We start from the raw sequence: 14,462 nt of genomic DNA, 5'->3' as shown, positions 1-14,462 counted from the left end.
AACTATACAAACAATATAAGATGCTAGTGACCAAAAGATAGCATATGATTGGGTGGTACCAAAGCGATGCCCACAACACTTCAAGATGCAGTTAATAATGAAATTTCTATGACCCAGCCTTGGTGCTTAGGCAACAAATTTTATGTAGGATGTCATAAATGAACTTTTTATTAAAAGGGGCAAGAGAAGAGATAGCATAAAACAGGGGTTCGCTGTTAGGAACCGGGCCGCACAGCAGGAGGTGAGTGGAGGCGAGCGAGTAAAGCTTCACCTGTATTTACAGCCGCTCCCATCGCTCACATTACCGCCTGAGCTCCGCCTCCTGTCAGATGAGCAGCAGCATTAGATTCTCATAGGAGCGCGAACCCTACTGTGAACTGCGCATGTGAGGGATCTATAGGTTGCGTGCTCCTTATGAGAATCTAATGCCTGATGATCTGAGGTGGAGCTGAGGCAATGATGCCAGCGCTGGGGAGCGGCTGCAAATACAGATAATCATTAGCAGAGAGGTTTGACTGCACAGAGACCGTAATAAGTCAATTGCTTGCAGACTCATATCAAAACCCTATCAGTGAGTGGCAACTGACAATTGAGCTGCATCTTACAGAATAGACTGGACATATGCAACACACTTTGGGTGTCACTGTGTCACATCACCCCCAGATGGGATTATCGAGTTGCAGGAAAACAACCTCAGGGCTCCCACTGGTTCTGCACTGTGGTGAGTTGTATAATTATTTCATTATATGTTACAATGTAATAATAATAGAAATAAAGTGCACAATAAATGTAATGCGCTTGAATCATCCCAAAACCATCTCCCCACCCCACCGTCCGTGGAGAAATTGTCTTCCACAAAACAGGTCCCTGGTGCCAAAAAGGTTGGGGACCACTGGCATAAAATACTTCAGTCCTAAATACAACTAACTGTGACTGAATAAATCCATTCGTATTTCAGAAATCAAACTGCAAGCTTTAATTTCTTTTGAGTGAATTGGGCATCATGTTGGCTCATGTTGGGTTCCCGCTACTCTCCCTCAGTGTGGAGGTTCTAGGTAATAGGTACATTGACTGAATTTCCCAGTCTACATCTATGACTGGACTATGGGTGGTAGAGGATAAAAGTTCACTTCCAGTTAAGTAAATGCTTCATAAATAAATCTGACTTTTTGGTAACATTATTACTTCTGTGGGCCTCAGGTTTATCACCCGAAGAGATTGTACTACAAAATCTCCAGGAATGCTTTTAGCCCTGGCATCTGTTCTTTCTTTTCTTTTCTTTCTTTTCCTCCCTCTCTCCCTCCCGCCCTCCTCCATTTCTTCCTCCCCACTCCTTTCCTTCCTCCCTTTCTTTCTTTCTTCCCTTCTTTCTTTTTCTTTCTTTCTTTCTTTCTTTCTTTCTTTCTTTCTTTCTTTCTTTCTTTCTTTCTTTCTTTCTTTCTTTCTTTCTTTCTTTCTTTCTTTCTTTCCTTCTTTCTTTCTTTCTTTCTTTCTCCTTCCTTCCTTCCTTCCTCCCTTCCCTTCCTCCCTCACTTCCTTCCTTCCTTTCTCTCAGTGTTCTTACTCTTCTGATCTATTCTGATCTTTTCTCAGAACACCTTTAGGGACCTGCAATAACCCAGAAAGGTAATGCGATCAGAGGTTTGTCTTTGCAACTTCACAGACAGCATCCTCTCCTGAGCCTCTCTGTCTTTACTCTCTCTCAATCCCAACTCAGAAATGCAGGTAGATGGATATATGGGGTCTCTTTGCCTTTTCTTGTGCTGACATCAGTAGAAATGCAAAATGCATGACTGACACTCTGCTCGTTTTTAATTTTTAAAAGATTGGTACTGCCTGTAGGTTTTAATATACTTCATCTCTGCCGTTTTATTGTCTACTTTTCTATTTTAAAAGCTTAATACTGAGCTGTAACAATTTCCAATTAAGTTTTAAGAAAAACACGAAAAGGTTGAAAGTGTCTACCTGACAACCATTTTGTTTCTTGAGACAGAAGGGTGATTTTAGGAATATGAAAAAATAGTTTGAAATAACCTGTGCTTTTCCATTTCTGTGTACACTCCCCCTTCTACACACTCTTTTTCTCTTTCTCCTTCCATTCCCTTTCTTTTGTCCCCTCAGCTTTCAAGCCCATCTCCCATTTCTTGCATGGTTGTCTGACGTAGGCTACCTGCCTTCTCGTTCATTATTAATCATCAGCTATGAATGCATCTAGAATAACTCCCTATGCACAGCTATTAGATTCTCTTGGTGGAGCTCGGTACCCACAGTGGTCAGAGGCAGGGGAGGGTAAACCACTCTTCCAAGCGTTTCCACAGCTCCTAGTGGGTTTAAGATGCAGACCAACTTCTGCTACAGGAACAGACACTTATTAATAAGTAGGAACAAAATCTTACAGCATGTTCTGGAAGCTTGATGAAGTTCCAGCTCTTGGTTCTTTTAGGTACCCCAAAATGTCTTGCAAATAGGTTTTCTTAAAGCAAATATGGCAATATTTCAGTGGCAGCATCCAGATCATCATCTGTCAGAATTAGGTGACTAAGGTTTGTTAGGGATCAATGATAGCACCCACTTCATATGGTTTTGTGATGATTAAATGAGCTCTCAGAGTTGTGCCAGTTATGAATGTATTAGTTCTTATTATTACTAATATTATGACACCATTCCTTATAGTAAAGGGTGAAAGGCCTTATAGATTCATATACTCTATTCAAATAGAAGCAAAGCATGTTTACAAAAAGTTTGGCCAGTCCACATATCTTGAATGTTAATGATTTCACCAAAAAGAACCCACCCCTAACCTCCATTAACCAACTGACAGGCCATTTATGTCACCGATGATAATCGGTTTCCAACATACATTATAATTAATGAACAAAGCGACATCATGATTGGAGATGATGGTAACTCAAGACTTCCAAAAGTTGCCTCTGACTTCTGTAATTCTGGCTGAGCTGTTGGAGCATACATTCCTGATGAAAGCAACCAACCTCCTGAGACACAGAACCGCACTAATACACATTCATATCTCATTGTCCATGCTGCAGTCTTTAAGAGTAAATTACAAGCAGCCGAGCACCATGTCTGCTCCAGCCAGTTTTTTACTCACCTGAGAACAATTTGTCAGTGCTGCCTCAGTTTCCTTTATTTTATTTTATTGTTAATAAATTTATTTATTTTTGGCTGCATTGGGTCTTCGTTGCTACGCCTGGGCCTTTCTCAAGTTGCAGCTAGTGGGTGCTACTCTTTGTTGCGGTGCGGGGTCTCATTGCGATGGCTTCTCTTGTTGCGGAGCACAGGCTCTCGGTGCACGGGCTTTAGGAGTTGTGGCTCACGGGCTCTAGAGCGCAGGCTCAGTAGTTGTGGCGCACGGGCTTTGTTGCTCCGCGGCATGTGGGATCTAGCGGGACTAGGGATCGAACCCGTGTCCCCTGAATTGGCAGGCGGATTCTTAACCATTGTGCCACCAGGGAAGTCCCCTCAGTTTCCTTAGATAATACACTTCCAGCCAAAGAACTGACCAGCTGAAGAGACATGAAGAGTAAGTGCAAGCTTTATTTGCTTCATACAGATTAGGCATGAGTCTGCTCACAGGACTTTTCTCCACTCTCTAGGCAGAGAATTTGCTCCTTGTTCCACCATAACAGCCATTTATAACAAATATTGCAGCATCAGTATCACAGAATCCACCCAAGAAACTCCTAGGTACTGCAAAGGTGCCTTAGACATCTGCCTGAAAACACGACAGCTAGGGCTTCCCTAGCTGTCTAATGAATTAAAATCTACTAATGAATTAAAATCCACATGCTAGAAAATAACAAAATGAGGAGGAAGTGGCCTGGGGATAAGGACGGGAACAGACCACAGTGGCAAGTGCAGGATTTGTGTTCTGTTGGTCTTTGAGCAGTTGTGGGAGGGAGACAAGGCGTCTTTAAGTAGATAAAAGCACCTTCTCTAGCATGCCTAAGCTGTCTCAATTAGGGAACTACTGAAGTATTAAATTTTTAGTAGAATAACATAAACTTTTGCCAAGGATGTGAGGTGTTGGATTGCTACAAATTTGGTTTGGTGGCCCTTGGAGACTGGTAACATAGTGACCATCAGAGTCCCAGGTTGACTCTCTGAATGAACTAGGAAGCAATATGTAAGTCTAAATGACCACTTTGGTGAGTGGCTGGTTTGTATCAAATCCTTCTAGAACTACTTTTTCAGGACATGACTTTGTATTTGTTGATATAAAGGATTATATAGACAGGAGCCTGTGAGAAGTAGTACCTAGTCAGAGTTGTTCTCCTTTGTCTTTAAGTAGGAGTAAAAACAAAAAATGTCCAGCCACTAGTCAGGTCATAGTATCATCTTTTAGAAATCAGGGAACTGTTTTAATCACAGTTCCAAATCCCGTGTGCTAGCCTCCAGTGACTGTGGTCCTCCTTGCTAAGTCTACTTGCCGTGCTAGACTTTTACTCTTAGTTGTGTGTTGGCTTTGCTGGTCTTTTTCCAGGACACGTGGCTTTCAGTTAAATATTCTTCATTTCGGGGCTTCCCTGGTGGCGCAGTGGTTGAGGGTCCGCCTGCCGATGCAGGGGATGCAGGTTCGCGCCCCGGTCCGGGAAGATCCCACATGCCGCGGAGCGGCTGGGCCCCTGAGCCATGGCCGCTGAGCCTGCGCATCCGGAGCCTGTGCTCCGCAACGGGAGAGGCCATAACAGTGAGAGCCCCGCGTACCGCAAAAAAAAAAAAATATATATATATATATATATATATATATATATATATATATATATATATATATATATATATTTTTTTTTTTTCCTTCATTTCACCGGTAGAATATAATGTCCCCTCTTCTTTGGGGGCACTAGATTTAAATTTCCTGATGTTATTTTCCTTATGAAACATGGTAAGAGAAAGGCAGAACTCCACCCTTATAAGACATTATCAAAGCTGGGCTTCTATAGAGATCTTGGGGGTTCTTAAAGATTCCTAAAATGTTTGACCAAAACACAAGCAGTCTCATTCATCCTGTTTCTGTCTTCTGCTGTCCTCTTTCTCACCTGTCTCATTTTTTCCTTTTTTTCCTCTTTCTGTCTTTTCCTCAGCTGCCAAATTCACTCATTCTTTTTCTTGTGTATTTTGATTCCCTGCACTTCTACTGCCTTATGTGAGATATGATACTGTAGTGGGAACGAGGGCTCTTTGTTATGAGTAATCTGTGTAATTAACAGATCATCAAAACTGATGCTTGAGTAGATGGTGTCAAGCCATATTTAGCAGATTGGGTTTGAACACCTGGCAGAACAAGTTTGGTCCAATAAAAAGAGCGGAACTCTTTCCCTTTTAAGAGCTCTCAAGACACTGGTTACATCTAAACCATAGGGGTAGGGGAAGGGTGCCGTTTGCCGTTGTAATTCAGACGGAGGGATCACCTGGCAGAGGAGGGAGCGCTGCTTTTTTAGGTGTTCCCCGCATCGCTGTACACGTGTCCCTTTGATGTGTGGAGAATGCTTGAGAGAGGCAAAGCAGGGCGATTTCTGTGGGAAGCTAGACCAGCCTCCCTCGTTACATAGGCTCGTCCTCTGCATTGCATCCGAGCTTCAGTGATTTGCTGTTTGGAGACTGCAGATTTGCATAGAGCCCCTCGCTTCGCCAGCGTGTGTGGTTCTTCTTTTCTTTTCTTTTCTTTTTTTCTTTTTCCTTTTCTCCCCCCCCCCCCCTCCTTTGTGTGCTTCTGCTTTTCCCCAGCTCTTTTTCCCCCGTTCGATCCCCGCTTCCTTCATAAGGGTGGCACTCTTCCCTCTGAACCCCTCGCCGGGCGTAAGTGTCAGGAGGCGGCAGACGCGGAGATTGCCTCGGGAGCAGGCGATGCGCGCCGCTGCTCCGCGCGCTGCCCGGGGGAGGCTGGCGCGAGCGGGCGAGCCGGCCCGGGCTGAATGGAGGGACGGGGCGCCTCGAGTCCATGGGGTCTGCTTCTCCGTTGAAAGGAGGTTGGGCCGGCGAAGTGGCCTCCCCAGTCCCCCCACACAATGCTAAATGGATTTACCTAGTGGATTCGCGGTGGATGGCTGTCATGTAGAAGTGAGGACCCTCCGGGAGGAGCTTTAAACCATTTCCCCGCTCCCCACCCCCCGGCACGCACTCTCGCCCGAAACTCTTTGGGAGTATCTCTCGAGAACCTGGAGCCCCGGAAATCTGGGAGCAGCCGCCCGCTCCGTGCTTGCTCTTCCCCGGGGCTGCCTTTTCGGACAAGCCCCCATCAGCTGCATTCACCTCGGCTATGTTTCGGATTCTTTGGGGTGCGAGGCACGGCGGACTCCAGGACCCCGAGAAGACTGTCCGAACGAGGGAGAGGATGGGTGCCCTGACGCGGTGAGGCGGCCAGCCCGCAGCCCACCCTGAGCCGCCCGCTGCTCCCCGGCGCCCTCTCCCCTCACCGCGCCCCAAACTTTGCCTCCCGCGGCGGTTGCCCCTCGGCGGGCGCCCAGCCATGTACCAGAGGATGCTCCGGTGCGGCGCCGAGCTGGGCTCGCCCGGGGGCGGCGGCGGCGGCGGCGGCAGTGGCGGCGGCGGCGCAGGGGGGCGCCTCGCCCTGCTCTGGATAGTCCCGCTCACCCTCAGCGGCCTCCTAGGAATGGCATGGGGGGCGTCCAGTTTGGGAGCGCACCACATCCACCATTTCCATGGCAGCAGCAAGCATCATTCAGTGCCTATTGCAATCTACAGGTCACCGGCATCCTTGCGAGGTGGACACGGTGGGTCTGCGATGCCAAGTTCTCGCGGGTTTTACTCCCTCGCGCCCCTCTTTCGACCCTGCGCTCGCTTCTCGGCCCTTAGGGCTCGGAGAAATGGGAGCGCGAGAAAGGGGTGTGCATTTGGGTGTGTTGGGTGGGAGCCACTTATCTCTTTGAAGACAATAGAAAGGGGCTGGAGGAAGGCGTCGTGGGTGTTTGCGGTGAGGGGTGGGAGGGGCGTTCCTTGTCAGGGTGCCGGGAGTGAGACGTGGGCACCTATTAAAAGACCATCCTGGGCCCCGCGGGAAGGGGGCGTTTCTAGCGAGAAGGTCACTCGGCGTGGCCGAATGGGGAGCCAGGCTCAGCCCAGGGACCTGAGCTCCTGAGAGAGGAGGGCTCTGCCGAACCTTTTGTCTGTGCTCTGTGTGCTGCCCCACCTCCTGCCCATTTTCCCTGGTCTGGGAGAGGGAGAGGTTCCAGCCCGCACGTTCCTCCAAGGAGTGCTCAGACTGCAGTGACGGTGAAGTGGCAGGTCCCGGGACTCACGAAACTGGAGGCTAATTCCATTTTCCCCCACCTCTTCCCTTAACTGGAGAAAGTAGGAGGGTGATGGAAGCACCCTCTCTAGTGCCTGCCAACTCCTACCCAGTTTAGAGGGGACCTCTGAACACCATCCCCTTTCCCTCATCCCACACACTTACTTCTTTTTGGATCATATCTGAAGGCTGCTGGGATAAGGGAAGTCCTGCTTCCTCCTTCCTCAGAGTATAGTGCTTCCCAAGGAGGGCAGGTGGGGCAATGCTGGCTGGTCTAAGCCAGGAGGTCTGCCTGAAGGAGGAGAAGTTAAAGCAGAGAGAAGCTGTTCTCCTCACCGGGAATTCCTTTGTAAAGAGCAGAGTGTGGAGACAAGCCTTGGTTGGCAGGTTTCTTCTCCAGAATGACCAGCAGTGTAAGGCCAGGTTCCTGGCATCTTCAGATAAATGCCTATTTCAGATTCCCTGAATTGCCAATAAATAAAACATCAACTGTTTTTTGTGAGTCTTCCCCCACTCCCAATTCTTCTTCTTTCCCAGTGTAAAATCTGCTGCTTTAAAAAGCAGGGTGAAAGTTATGGACACTCTGTTTTTTACATCTCTTTCCCCCTCTTTTGCTTGTAGGGCCCCTTTCCCTTTCAGACTTGGTTCCTCTCTGGATCCTTTGCCCATCTCCCTAGGTAATTCCTCTCCCCCAGCAGCTGCTAGTTATACTGGGATGTCCCCCTTCCCCAGGGACTGGCTTCCTACCTGGGGACAGTTCTGGTTAAATGTGAGAGGTTAGAACCTGACCCAACTGAAGAGAACAGATCCCCTGGGCACCTCCTTTGGGAGTGGCCCAGGCACACCTCACAGTGGGCCCAGGAATCCCTTCCTTTCCTTCTCCCAGTTCCCTCTCAAGGACTGTCTCCAGTTAAGCGTGCCTAGGCTGGAGACATGAGTGAAGCCTCCAAAGGGGGCTTTTATGGAAAAAGTGACAGAAAGGATAGATCCCTCGGAAACAGCAAGGAGTTGCTGTTGCTCTCCCCACTCGCTCACAGTATTCTGGGAGCTTATTGCTCCCTTTCCCGGGTGCAGTTCTCACCCCACTGCCTGGCCTTTTTGCAAAATTATGTGAGTTCTGGGGGAGGGAGGCGAGCCTGGACACATGAGGGGCAGACAGAGCGTGGGTGCGGTGAGCCAGATGGGGGTAGGCAAGGGGGTTGGGCGCTTAATTATACCAGTGGGAAGCACTTGGCTAATCTCATATGCATATTAACTTCTCCTTTTCTGTGGCTCTGCCTATCTCCCGAGGGATATGGCTGAAAAGGGAGAGTGCCTGGGGGACGTGGGGAGAGGAGAAGACCAAGGGAACCCTGCCGCAGAGAGGACACCTGTCCTCTCACCTCTGTAGCTTCTACCCCAGTCAGGCCCCCGTCTGCTGGTCTCTACAAACATTTCCTTCCCTCCAGGATATAGTGATTGCCTCCGTATATGAATGAAGAAGCAGGCATATCTGTCGCTGGGAAAGAGAAAGGATAGATGGTTAGTGGAGGAAAGGGTATGTGAGCAGCGGTTGTGATTATTCTTTTGGGTCAGAAAACTTTCTCTTTCCTTTGAAGGTTCCATAGTATGGTCGTGTTTGTTACTTTTTGAAACTCTCCCCACCCTGCTCACACACATGTTTGGAGGAAGCTTTCTGATTCTTTCTCCCCGCTTTTTTTTTTTTTTTTAATCAGAGTAGCAAACTTACCTGTCAGTAGCCAACCTCCGCCGAATAAAAGCCAGTGTGAATTTTTCACACTTCATCTCTTGCCTCCCTTGAAAATAGGGAAAAAACTCTGGCTAGAGAACAACCCAAGAACATTAAAGATGAAATAAGCCTCTGAGGGTGGGGGATGGAGAGATGGGAGTGAGGTGGGGATGCAGAGGGGCTGAAAGCGGGGCAGGCAGGGTGATGGCTTAAAAGAAACCTAATAAGAAAGGTGATGGTGAATTTGTTGGGTCAATAAACTCCTTGAATATTCAGCTAATTAGACAAAGGGTCCACAAGGAAATAATCTTTGAGCCTAGTAGATGAGGGTGAAGGGAAAACACAAAGGTGAATAATGACAACATGATAAATTCCTGGCTGAAAATCAAGGCAGGTGTAAATGAGGTTTGGTTAAAAATGTGAGACTATGGCAAATATACATATTTAGATGAACACACGAGCTACCCTGTTTGCTTATAGTAGGATTTCTTGGAGTCATAAGACATTTTTCTCATAATAGGGAAAGAATATATGTGCTTGAATGTGTAAAAGAAAAATCATGTGTGGTGTATTTTATGGAACAAAATTTAGCTTATCCTCTATGTTTTGAAAACTGCTGGGTTGACTATCCAGGTCCATTCTTCTTCATTTTCTCATCATGCCATGCTTCATTTGCACTATTATGAGGTGTCACTTACAAGGATTGCAGGGTGCTGAAAGCACTCATGGCTACCCTGAGCATCTTTGTGCAAGCTGACCCAGTTGCAGAGATTATGATGAGGATTTTTTTTTAATGCATATGAGAAGCAGGTTCTGAGATCACTGCAAGATCCCATTTTATTTTGCATGTACTTAAAAATATAAAGGTTGAAAATACCTCTATAGAAAAATTGAATTTTCCTAGTCAAGTACATGGAGAACTGTGTGACTGTAAATGATAAAAAGCAAGCCTGCTTGTAATTAAGACTGCTACTTAAAGCCAGCAAGAGTTCAGAATGAAGCAGTGTGTTCAGTTGGTATTGCTTTAGAGATGTACCGTATGTGCCAAACACAGAATGATGTCAGTGCAATGCTCAGGTTTCCATCTCTGCTCCTGGCTTTCCTAAGTACCTCTGCATACTTTCAAGAATTAGCTTAGAGCCTCTCAATAATTTCAGGACATAGAGGAAGGAGAAAACCATCATAGGAATGAGCACACCAGTGCCAGCCGTTCTCCTCCCACAAATTTGAGCTCCAGAAATTATACTGCCTTGATTAGCTTTTACTATTAAAGGGCAAAGGGGCTTTCCCAGAAGGAAATGTTAACAGATTTTAAAAGTGTGGTTTATAATTGAGGTAGCCCAATGCCGTTCTATGAGGAGAATAATTGTATCTTAAATTTATAATGTTTCTCTTTCTGAGGCACTTTCACACACATACTAAACTTCTAAAAGGAGTGGGGGCTTTTGGAGGGAATTTGAATATCCTTTTTCTTGTAGGGTGAGGCACACCGCAGAGGCACCAAACAATGGAACCAAATCTCTGGTCGGAGTCAAAGAGGAATTACTGATGGAATCAACTCTGCATGGCCCTTAGCCCAGAGCAGTTCCATGAGCTCAGAGGTTTTGAAACTTGAACTGAGAGGGTCCTCCATGTGCTTTAATGGTTGATCTCTTGGAGTAGAAATCATTACAAGGACCAGGGCCTCACATTTTGCTTGCAGTGTGTATTAACAATAGTGAATCCTGTGAGAGAGGCTGATGGCATCTGCCTGGTGTCCCATGGATCACTTCATTGATTCTGAGGAGGTTTTTGTTTTTCTTTTGTTTTTCTCACAAGCAGGAGGTTGCTGTTTGATAGAGTGATCCCTTTGCTCTTTTGTCTAGTATCCAAGAGAGTTAGCAACACCTTTCAAAATATACTTGACTTTACTGTGTTGAAGAAAAATTTAGCTTTTCTGGTAATTAATTCATATGTGTTACCCAGAACATTTTTGGCTATGAATATACTGCTGAAGTAGATATTCCTACCACACACTTCTTCCTTACTTCGGCTCATTGGACAAAAATGTGCATCACTGCAATGATTTTTTTTTTAAATTAATTAATTTGTTTTTATTTTTGGCTGTGTTGGGTCTTCGTTGCTGCGCACGGGCTTTCTCTAGTTGCGGTGAGCGGGGGCTACTCTTCCTTGCGGTGTGCGGGCTTCTCAGTGTTGTGGCTTCTCTTGTTGTGGAGCATGGGCTCTAGGCATGCGGGCTCAGTAGCTGTGGCTCGCAGGCTGTAGAGCGTAGGCTCAGCAGTTGTGGCGCACGGGCTTAGTTGCTCCGTGGCATGTGACATCTTCCAGGGCCAGGGATCGAACCCGTGTCCCCTGCATTGGCAGGCGGATTCTTAACCACTGTGCCACCAGGGAAGCCCTGCAATGATATTTTAGACAAGATGGTCAGCTAATATTCCTGGAAGAATCTTTGAATTAATTATGGTCCAAGTAATCCAAGACTCTAAGGTCTTGGTTGCCCTCAACTTTAATATATTGATTTCTTAGATTGTGCATTCATTCATTTGGTAAAATATATGATACTATAATATGTGCATGTTTTTGTGTTTGTGCACCAGGTACCATGAAAGGTCAGGTAATAAGGGGGATAATGGGAGCAGAGGTGAGAGAGGAGGAGCTAATATACCCAAGCACGACCATCAAAAATGTTTGCAATTTAGTTCCCAAAATACAAGCTATTGTTAGAAAGAGTTAATCTTTTTTTTTAATAAATTTATTTATTTATGTGTTTATTTTTGGCTGCATTGGGTCTTCGTTGCTGCTTGCGGGCTTTCTCTTGTTGCGGTGAGCGGGGGCTACTCTTTGTTTTGGTGCGTAGGCTTCTTCTGTTGCAGGGCACAGGCACTAGGTGCGCGGGCTTCAGTAGTTGTGGCGCACAGGCTTAGTTGCTCCGTGGCCCAGGGCTTGAACCCGTGCCCCCTTCATTGGCAGGCGGATTCTTAACCACTGCGCCACCAGGGAAGTCTCAGAAAGAGTTAATCTTTAAACAAACAAACAGACAAAACCTGCCCTTTGAAAAAGAGTAGCCTCTGAGCATAAATACAAAAACCATAAAGTTTATATATGTGTAGGAGTCATCTGGGACTCAACAGGAAATGATCTGATAAAAACATCAACATAGTGAGTTTCAGCTACATCACTTTGTATTATCCTTTAATATTAATGTTCTAGAAAGAGCTCCCTGCACAATTGCTTTCCACCAAGTTGCTGCATATATTTCCTCTAACAAAACATAGAGGACTTCCCTGGTGATGCAGTAGCACCCATGGTACCTGGTGCACAATAAACATGGGAATGCTAACATATCTTCAAAATCCTGATTTCAATTCTTTTGGATAAATACATAGAAATGGGGTTGCTGGATCAAATGGCAGTTCTATTTTTAATTTTTTGAGGAACTTCCATACTGTTTTCCACAGTGGCTGCACCATTTTGCATTCCTACTCATAGTGTATAAGGGTTCCAGTTTCACTTCTTTGTCAACACTTGTCTTTTGATAATAGCCATACTAATAGGTGTGAGGTGATATCTCATCATGATTTTGATTGAATATGTAAATAAAGTGTGGAATATACATACAAGGGAATATTATTCAACCTTAAAAAAGAAGGATATTCTGTAGTATGTGATATACATGGATGAACTCTGAGGACATCATGCTGAGTGAAATGAGCCAGTCACAGAAAGACAGATACTGCATGATTCCACTTATATGAGGTACCTAGAGTCATCAAATTCATAGAATTAGAGGGTGGAATGGTGGTTGCCAGGGGCTGGAGAAAAGAAGAAATGGGGAGTTGCTAATCAACAGGCATAAAGTGTCAATGATACCAGATGAGTAAGTTCTACAGACCTGCTGTACAACATTGTGACTAAAATCAACAATACTGTATTGTACGCTTAAAATTTTGCTAAGAGGGTAGATCTCATGTTAGGTGTTCTGACCATGATAAAATACAATTTTAAAAAATTAGAAGAGATTTCAGAGAGAAGACACATCTAGTGGGAAAAAAACAGACCTTGAAATCAGGAGACCCGAGTTCTAGTTCTGATTCAACCAGCAATTAACTGTGTGACGTCTGGAATTCAGTTACAGCTTTGAACATCAGTTCTCTCCTAGCTCTAAGGTGTGAAGAGCACAGTCCTCTCATTTTAGAGATTTGAAAGCAGAACGCTAAGTAATGTGAGTGAACTGGACTCATAGAGTCACAGCAAATTAGTAGCAGAGTTGGAAGTAGAGCTCATATCTTCTAAGCCATCTTCCTCCTTGTTTAGAATACTCTTCCTGGAAGCCTGTGCTCCAGCAGTGAGGAGGGGCTACACTAGTTTATCCACAGTTTTTTCTGAACTCTGTATAACCTAAGGCAGTTCTTTTTAGGTGATTAACTAGGATTAGAACCTTGGTCTTTGAGAAGAGAATATAGCAAAACTAAGTTCCTGTAGAGAAAACCGTCTTTGCACAGTCAGGCAGTGCCTCATTTACACTCCATTGTGTGCCTCTTTTTAATAAAAAACACAATTGTTTTTTGAGGTGTTAAGGATCTTAATAGTAATGTTGAGCATGACTTTATATTTTTTGTCATTCATATGCTTTTTTTTTTTTTTTTAATTGGACAAGATCCTTTCCAACTATGAGTTCTAAGATTCCTTTGGCAATAAGGATCTCTTAAAATCCTTATACTCTTGTCTTTTCCCAGAGCTTTATTGATTCTAAACATACTGTAATTGGAGATATTTTTGCAAAGATTTTATATAGGTCCCTTAAGCCATCCATTTGTCCTCATCGTTAGGTAGAGGTGGCTTTCTTAGGTGCACAGGAACCATGGTATGGGGGTCAGGCTCAGGGTACTTGCCTGGTATTTGCTTTTCAGCTGAGGTCCTAAGGAATGTCTCTTTGAAAAGCACCTGCTTCCTGTAACTTGTTCTTTTTGCCTAGTCCTTTTTGGGCTGTGTAGGGTGAAGAGTATTTCTCCACACAGAAATTGGTAATACCTTTTAAAATATTCCATTCTCTCACAAAATGCAAGCGTGTTTTCAGTGTTGATCATATAACAATGAATTCCCTCAAGCTTTTGACAGAACTTAGCAAAAACAGCTATATTTTGAGAATATATTTCCACAGAGCCCTCGTGTGAAGTGTCTCACTTAATCATCATCATAACTCTGGCCGGGCTTATGATCACCATTTTGCTGGCAAGGAAACAGATTTAGAGAGGTGATGATTCTGCCAGGGTCACTTAATTAATAAGTAGCTGCAGTACTTTTGCTTTCTCACTCCAATATGTTAAGAGGCAGGGTTTTGAAAGGAATACTCCATTCGAATTTAGAAAATCTAAGTTCTCTCCCACTGTCATCACTTTCCAATTCACTACTCCAAAAAAAACAACAAAAAAATTGTTTGTTCATTAAGAATAAGATTAGCCAAAAAAA

General features: G+C 44.9%; 1 protein-coding gene across 37 annotated transcripts in view; it reads left to right on the top strand.

Moving 5' to 3' along the window:
* The window catches only part of NRXN1 (neurexin 1), a gene marked incomplete at its 5' end in the record, with an annotated part of 1,123,860 nt that overhangs the window by 690,355 nt on the left and 419,043 nt on the right, over nt 1-14,462 (top strand). For 4 of the 37 annotated variants that reach the window (XM_082672720.1, XM_082672719.1, XM_082672718.1 and 1 more), the window contains one exon: nt 6,485-6,749. The exons of the other annotated variants lie outside the window; for them this stretch is intronic. In XM_082672720.1, coding sequence (XP_082528846.1) covers nt 6,485-6,749 — 265 coding nt within the window. Of the gene's footprint in view, nt 1-6,484; nt 6,750-14,462 lie in introns of those variants that run through there. 37 annotated transcript variants of the gene reach the window in all.

The sequence above is a fragment of the Grampus griseus genome (assembly GCF_964374135.1).
Source record: "Grampus griseus genome assembly, chromosome: 15".
NCBI lineage: Eukaryota > Metazoa > Chordata > Mammalia > Artiodactyla > Delphinidae > Grampus > Grampus griseus.
Note: the sequence above shows the minus strand (reverse complement) of the source record. Positions and strands in the feature narration are given on the sequence as shown.